The sequence below is a fragment of the Rosa chinensis genome, chromosome 4 (genome assembly GCF_002994745.2).
Source record: "Rosa chinensis cultivar Old Blush chromosome 4, RchiOBHm-V2, whole genome shotgun sequence".
In the NCBI taxonomy this organism is placed as follows: domain Eukaryota; kingdom Viridiplantae; phylum Streptophyta; class Magnoliopsida; order Rosales; family Rosaceae; genus Rosa; species Rosa chinensis.
Genome location: NC_037091.1, coordinates 52,554,642 through 52,562,695, shown reverse-complemented (window position 1 = coordinate 52,562,695; position 8,054 = coordinate 52,554,642). Strand labels below are relative to the sequence as shown.

The window sequence follows — 8,054 nt, the reverse complement described above, 5'->3', positions numbered from 1 at the left end:
TTATATGATTCAGACTCTATGCATTGTAATCTTCTATATAAAGAGACCCCTATTATCAATGAGAATGCACAGTGATTTTCTTTCAATTTCAGTTTCCCTAAAACACCTTCCAATTTCTTTGAGTAAACAGCAGTATAACGGGGCAAATTCACACATGTACCTTATTGGAGTGTGATTTAAAAAACATCATTTAAATAACTTCACATATTCACTAATACATCACCGTATAAAAATGATAGGGCCTAGAACAAGTACATTACAAATGTTGGAACTCAAAGCCTAGAGCCTCTTGTGTCATTTAGACCCAAAAAAAAAAAAGGGCCTCGAAGGAGGCATGATTCACGACAATGTCATCTTCCTTTGGTGGAATAGGTGGGGCAGGATTTGATGTTGGTTATGCCAAAAAGCCTAAACTTGCACAATCCGGGGAAGAAACCCGCCTAAATAGAACTAATCAAATAACAGCAACCCAACTTAAAAGGAGCTGATACGAGCCAGAGTGACAAGCGTGAGCTACATGGTCGACTACTAATTGACACCATACTATTATTGTGCCCATCTGAACGGCCACTTATTCGGTTTGAAATTTTTTCATTCAATTAATTATAAATCACCCACTTATATTTATATATGTATATATGTGTGTGTATATACTAGCTTTAAGACAGTTATCAATGCCTTAAAAACCATCAATTTCGTTGAAATTTTGCAGAGATGATCTGTACGTTAGTACCTAAAAACTGAACGGTCGAGATGTGGATATGCGACCTAAAAGTGACCCTAAACCCTAACCTTGCTCTGAAATTTCAAAGCGAGGTCTTGCTCTAGATAGGATCTGTATATATATATATATAGAGTGAGGCCTCGCTCTAAAATTAAATGCGCTTTTAGAGTTTATGGTCGCATATTCACATCTGGACCGTTTAGTTTTTAGGTATTAATATATAGATCATCTCTGCAAAATTTTAGCAAAATTGATGGTCGTTAAGACATTGATAACTGCCTTAAAGCTAGTACGGTTAAGGTTGAACAGATTCTGTTCGTCCATTGGTTTAAGCGAATTAGATACCTTAAAGATCATCAATTTGGTTGAAATTTTGCTGATATGATCTATACATTAGTAACTAAAAACCATACGGTCGAGATGTGAATATGAGACCGAAAAGTGACCCTAAACTCTAACCTCGCACTTTAATTTCAAAGCGAGGCCTCACTCTAGATAAATATTATATATATATATATATATATATATATATTCACCCACTATTTATGTACGAAGTCATGGGTTCGAGTCACCATGAGGGCAGAAGTGAAACCCTTTGATCATCCTTTAAAAAAAAAGATATATATATATATATATATAATATATATTATATAATTTCTCTTCTCATTGTTTAAGGTGTATATAGTGACTCAACAATCATTAGCAAATCATGCCTAAGCAAAAGTTTTATAACCAAAAATATTATAACGGTAAAACAAAAGGACCGGCACGCAACTACCTACAGTGTACAGACGCCTATATATGTAGTTTCCGAATCAACGTACAAAGTCATATGGGATTAGCTACACCAACTTCATCAACCCACATTCGAAAGTAGTGGTAATTTCTTTTTGTCTTAGTCCTTTTGTTTCTTTTTTTTTCATATATACTCGATGGAAAAAAAAACTGTTTCACATGCAGCTCTAGCTGATTTTATCATTCATATATGTATATATAGAAGCTCAAGTACTGCTGTCAAAACCATGGCTGATCAGGAAAACCATATCGATGGAGATCATGATGTAATTGCAGAGCCAGGCACGGCATCAGCAGTGGCCGCAGATTCGAAGAATAATAACCAAGAGGATACAGGCAAGAGCAAGGAGGATGCAACCGGTTCAGTACCATATTACAAGCTCTTCTCCTTTGCTGATTCTATGGATTACCTGTTAATGTCTGTTGGTACGATCAGTGCTATTGGAAACGGATTATGTATGCCTCTAATGACTGTGATCATGGGAGAAGTGATTAACTCTTTCGGAGAAACTCCGAATACCAAAAAAGTGGTTGGTATAGTCTCCAAGGTAAGATCTGTCGCTAATCCCTACTCGAGACAGTACAAATACTTGCGTATATTATTCGAATTTTATTCATTAGTACGGTGAAAAGTTCGGCCTATAATAGTTTCTTCAGTTTTACATTCGTAATATGCGTAGTAAAGTGTTTAATACGTTAAAGAGTATGTACACAAGATTTTATGAAATTGAAGTAAATTCACACCCTCCTTATTTTAGAGGAGCCGGATCCATTTCGATTACCAGTTGACTGTGTGAAGACAGGACAGCTTTTGAGAAATGAGTATCGTAAAATTATAGTAAGCTTGATTTAATCCAAGTTGGTGCAACTTTTATATCTTATACTAGATAGTACCATATTATATGCAAATTATTAAGCTTAGTATAATCTATGTTGGTGCAACTTTGATATCTTTTACTGGATAGTCAACTATGGAAACAGTCAAACAGTAAAGAACAAAATTCCATTTCAATTTTCAGTTTTTAATTTTGGTTCCCTGGTGTCTGTAATGACTAAAATAAGATGGACACTCCACCAAATATTCATATTCTTTTTTCTTTTGTCTTGATTCTCGATTCAGCAATTATATTTATCGATCTACTTGTGCCACGTGACTATTTTACTATCTATGTTTAATCAAAGTTAATTCAATAACCTCAGGTTGCTCTAAAATATGTTTACTTGGCTTTGGGGGCTGCAGCAGCTGCATTTTTACGTAAGCACTTCAGGTTTCCCTGACGAATTAAAAATTAAACTGAGATTAATAAATTAGAGGCTGACAAATACTTGTGATTTTCTATGTTCAGAGATGTCTTGCTGGGTGATCACCGGAGAGAGACAGGCGGCACGAATAAGAAGTTTATACTTGAAGACAATCCTAAGGCAAGATGTTGGTTTTTTCGATAAAGAAGTTACCACCGGGGAAATAGTTGGAAGAATTTCAGGTGATACTGTGCTCATTCAAGAGGCCATGGGCGAGAAAGTACGTATTTAATTAGTTGATTACATGCCACATTCATAGCGTCAAGTTGTTGCAGTTTCTCCAATAACCCTTTTATTTCTTTTATTCTCCTATTGCAGGTAGGAAGTATTATCCAGTTAGTTGCAACATTCATAGGAGGCTTTGTCATAGCATTTGCTAAGGGATGGCGTCTCACCCTTGTCATGCTGACCTCTATTCCCCCTCTTGTTTTCTCCGGTGCTGTATTGAGCTTCACTGTAAAGAGGATGACTACTCGTGGACAAGCTGCTTATTCAGTGGGAGCAACTGTGGTAGAGCAGACAATTGGTTCAATCAGAACTGTATGCATTCTTGTCTATAAAAGAAAAAAAATTATTTCCTTTTTCTTAGTATTATATTGAAATAAAAGCGGGGTATTTTTCATCATACATGCAGGTTGCATCATTTACAGGTGAGAAGCAAGCTGTAACAAAGTACAACAACTCATTAGACAAAGCTTACGAGTCTGGAGTGCAAGAAGGTTTGGCATCAGGGTTTTGTCTTGGCGCGATTGTGCTTATTGTATTCTGCAGCTATGCTTTGGCAGTATGGTATGGCGGAAAAATGATACTTGAACAAGGATATAAAGCAGGAGATGTCATGAATGTGATATTTGCAGTATTAACTGGCTCCTTGTAAGTTGCACTTTATGTGTGTGTGTGTGTGTGTCTTAGAACTATCTCCTTCAGTCTAAATTATGTGTTTGATACGCTTCACAAAAGATCAATGTGTGAAATCATTTCTTGCTATTTTATCAGCTCTCTCGGACAAGCATCTCCATGCATAAGTGCATTTTCGGCTGGACAAGCTGCAGCTTACAAGATGTTTGAGACAATTAACAGAAGGCCGGAGATAGATGCTTCTGATACTAATGGGAAGCAATTAGAAGACATCCGAGGGGAAATAGAATTTAGGGATGTTTATTTTAGTTATCCTGCAAGACCAGATGAACAAATATTCCAAGGATTCTCACTCTCAATATCTAGTGGTGCAACTGCTGCTCTGGTAGGACAGAGCGGAAGCGGTAAATCGACTATAATCAGTTTGATTGAGAGATTTTATGACCCACAGGCAGGTGAAGTTCTTATCGATGGCATTAATCTCAAAGAGTTCCAGCTGAAATGGATCAGACAAAAAATAGGGCTTGTCAGCCAGGAACCTGTTTTGTTTACTTGCAGCATTAAAGATAATATTACCTATGGGAAGGATGGAGCAACTTTTGAAGAAATAAAGGCTGCCGCTGAGCTTGCCAATGCTGCTAAATTCATAGACAAATTACCTCAGGTGAAATTAAATTTTAATCTCTTGTATTTGAGTTTATTATGTTGTTTAAAACTCAGTGATGGAAGTACAGACATCTCACATTAACTTATAGAAAACTTCAGGTTATTTCCAAAATTAGTTCCGCACAACTCCACTCTTTAAGTTCCTGTTGTTTTTCTTGCTAACTTTTATATATTTTTTTCTTTCTTTAGGGTCTAGATACAATGGTTGGGGAGCATGGAACTCAGCTATCTGGGGGCCAAAAGCAGAGAGTTGCCATAGCTAGAGCAATCCTTAAGAACCCTAGAATTCTGCTTTTAGATGAAGCTACAAGTGCTCTTGATGCAGAATCTGAGAGGGTTGTGCAAGAGGCATTGGACAGAGTTATGGTTAGCCGGACTACAGTGATTGTAGCCCACCGCTTGAGCACAGTGAGGAATGCTGATACGATTGCAGTTATAAATCGCGGAAAAATTGTTGAACAAGGTAATGGATTTGTTAACATTGCCATGTCTGACTGAAAGGTCACTATACACCTTAATTATCTTTTTTTAAATATTTTCCTGGATCTAGTTTGTTACAATCATTTCATCATATTCTTAAATTGATCATAAGCACTGATTCTTTTCAACTGAGCAGGACCACATTCTGAACTAGTTAAGGTTCCTGATGGAGCATATAGCCAGCTTATAAGGTTGCAACAAATTAGCAGTGTGTCAGAACAGAACTCTCAAAATGTTCAGGAAATTAGGCCATTGTCAAACTCTAGAAGAGATAGAAGTCCAAGACTTTCTCCCTTACAATCCATAAGTCGAGGATCATCTGGAAATACTAGTCCCCACTCATTCTCAATCTCACATGGTGCGCCTACTGTAATAGGTGTGCTTGAAATAGCACCAACTGAACCTCACATTCTAGCTGCATCATCAGAACTGCATCCAGAAGTCTCACTTAGCCGCCTAGCTTACCTGAACAAGCCAGAAATCCCAGTGCTAATTCTAGGTACTATAGCTGCAGCAATTAATGGCGTAATATTGCCTATTTTTGGGGTGTTAATATCCAGTATAATCAAGACATTCTTTGAGCCACCTCATCGACTTCAAAAGGATTCCAAGTTTTGGTCATTAATCTTTATTCTTCTTGGAGTGGCATCTCTCTTGGCATATCCATTGAAAGCATACTTTTTTGCTGTGGCTGGGGGCAAGTTAATAAGACGAGTTCGATCACTATGCTTTGAGAAGGTGATTCACATGGAAGTAAGTTGGTTCGATGAAGCTGAGCACTCAAGTGGTGCAATTGGTGCAAGGCTTTCTGCAGATGCTGCCTCTCTCCGAGGGCTTGTTGGAGATGCTCTAGGTTTGGCTGTTTTGAATGGATCAACTGCAATTGCTGGATTGGTTATTGCTTTTGTGGCAAATTGGCAACTTGCTCTTATAATCCTTATTCTCCTACCTCTACTAGGAATAAGTGGATATTTCCAGGTCCAGTTCCTGAAAGGATTAAGCGCTAGTGCAAAGGTATTGCTCTAGAGTCCCATTTTCTTTCATATTATGTGTGAGTTTACAAGTGTTCCCATAGACGATACAAATATTACTCTATGCATAAAGTAATATTTTTAATCATTACTGAAATTCTAAATGGTTGCAGAAAATGTATGAAGACGCAAGCCAATTAGCCACAGATGCTGTGGGGAATATTAGAACAATTGCTTCATTTTGTGCTGAAGAAAAGGTTATCAAGTTGTACCACACAAAATGTGAAGGTCCTATCAAGGCAGGGATAAGACAAGGGATAGTCAGTGGGATAGGCTTTGGACTATCGTTCTTCTTGCTCTTCTCTGTATATGCATGTAGTTTCTATGCTGGTGCTCAACTTGTAGGAGCAGGCAAGACAACATTCCCTGATGTTTTTCGGGTAAGTTCTTATGCGCGCCTTGCTCTTTGAATCTATACTTTGGTATGCTAAATAAGTACCGGGTACTTGAGAATAATTATCCATTTATTAGGTCATTATTAACATTTTGTTCTCCTGGCTGCCAGGTTTTCTTTGCTCTAACTATGACAGCTATAGCATTGTCTCACCAGGGTTCCGTTGCCCCTGATTCAATTAAAGGAAAGAGCGCTGCCGCTTCTATATTTGCACTTCTTGACCAAAAATCAAAAATAGATTCTAGTGATGACTCTGGAACAACCATTGTAAATGTGAAAGGAGAAATCCAATTTCGTCATGTTAGTTTCAGGTATCCTAATAGACCTAACGTGCCAATCTTCCGGGATCTTTGCTTGACCATTCACCATGGCAAGGTAATTGGTGTGCTGAACTTCTATCTATTAATTCTCAAGAAAGAAAGGAAAAAAAAATTTTGAATTCACTATTTTTGTATTATTCAGACACTTGCTCTGGTGGGAGAAAGTGGAAGTGGAAAATCGACAGTGATCTCATTGCTTCAGAGATTTTATGACCCTGATTCAGGTCATATTACATTAGATAGTGTTGAAATGAAAACTTTACAGTTGAAGTGGCTGAGACAGCAAATGGGGTTGGTGAGCCAGGAGCCTCTATTGTTTAATGACACTATAAGAGCCAACATTGCATATGGAAAGGAAGGGATTGCAACCGAGGCTGAAATTATAGCTGCAGCAGAATTGGCAAATGTCCACAAGTTCATTAGTAGTTTACAACAGGTAGTTACTGAATTAAAAACTTTATTGTTTTCTTTTAGCCATTAGAAATAGTATCTTTTGAATATTAAAGCACATTATGTTTGCAAAACAATGCAGGGTTATGATACAATAGTGGGCGAGCGAGGGGTTCAACTGTCTGGTGGACAGAAGCAAAGGGTGGCTATTGCAAGAGCGATAATGAAGGCACCAAAGATATTACTACTAGATGAAGCCACTAGTGCTCTTGATGCTGAATCCGAACGAGTGGTTCAAGATGCACTAGATCGAGTTATGTTGGATAGAACCACAGTTGTGGTTGCGCATCGTTTATCCACGATTAAGGGTGCAGATTTAATAGCAGTGGTGAAAAATGGAGTAATTGCAGAGAAAGGTAAGCATGAATCTTTGATCAATATCAAGGGTGGCACTTATGCTTCTTTGGCAGCATTACATGCAAGTGCCTCATCTTAGAGAGCTTTCTAGTCTTTCTGTAGATCAAATCCAATAATGCATTGTTTTCCCAAGTGCTGTATGTCTGTAGTCTGTTCTAGAAGCTAGCTTGTAAGAAAAATAATAAATTACATGAGTTTGGTATTTTTTTTCTTTTACATTATTTTAACACTACTAGAAATTTGTTCATAGACATCACAGGTTTTAAATCGGTCATACTTGCACACGATGTAAAAAAGTAATCTGATATCGTTTTACGAAAATACCGATTTAAATGTATGTCTTTTTTTTTTTTAAGGGAAAGACGACAAACTATATTAAGTGAAACTGAGAAGTACATGGAGCGATGCAAAAGCATCGAAAGTAAAACAATAAAACATAACAAGATGCACAAACGCATCTATAAAGTAGGAAAACAATAAAGGATAGCAAGATGCACAAACGCATCTAAAACAAAAGGTAACCATGTGACTTAATGTCGGACGACATCGCTGCACTGCATATGTCACGAGAGCAGTGTAAATGTAATAGTAACCGTAACCGTAACAATATGATCACCTAGGAGAGGTGATTCGCTCACCAGGAGTTCGAAAGTAACCGAGGGTGTCAGAAACTCGAA

The 8,054-nt window shown here is 37.6% G+C and overlaps 1 protein-coding gene across 2 annotated transcripts; it reads left to right on the top strand.

Annotated features, from left to right (window-relative positions):
* The first annotated feature begins 1,564 nt into the window (after positions 1-1,564).
* Positions 1,565-7,549, top strand: LOC112200749 (ABC transporter B family member 11). Of its 2 annotated transcripts, none has more exons than XM_024341755.2 (13): positions 1,565-1,603; positions 1,722-2,067; positions 2,720-2,774; positions 2,866-3,041; positions 3,140-3,361; positions 3,456-3,694; positions 3,818-4,343; positions 4,535-4,808; positions 4,962-5,839; positions 5,970-6,236; positions 6,362-6,625; positions 6,713-7,006; positions 7,103-7,549. In XM_024341755.2, the coding sequence occupies exons 2-13, from the start codon at positions 1,747-1,749 to the stop codon at positions 7,454-7,456; spliced, it is 3,870 nt and encodes a 1,289-aa protein (XP_024197523.1). In that variant the 5' UTR covers positions 1,565-1,603; positions 1,722-1,746; the 3' UTR covers positions 7,457-7,549. The 2 variants fall into 2 exon arrangements, with proteins under 2 accessions (XP_024197523.1, XP_024197524.1); XM_024341756.2 differs by having other exon boundaries at positions 1,579-1,603; positions 1,759-2,067.
* The last annotated feature ends 505 nt before the right edge of the window (positions 7,550-8,054 follow it).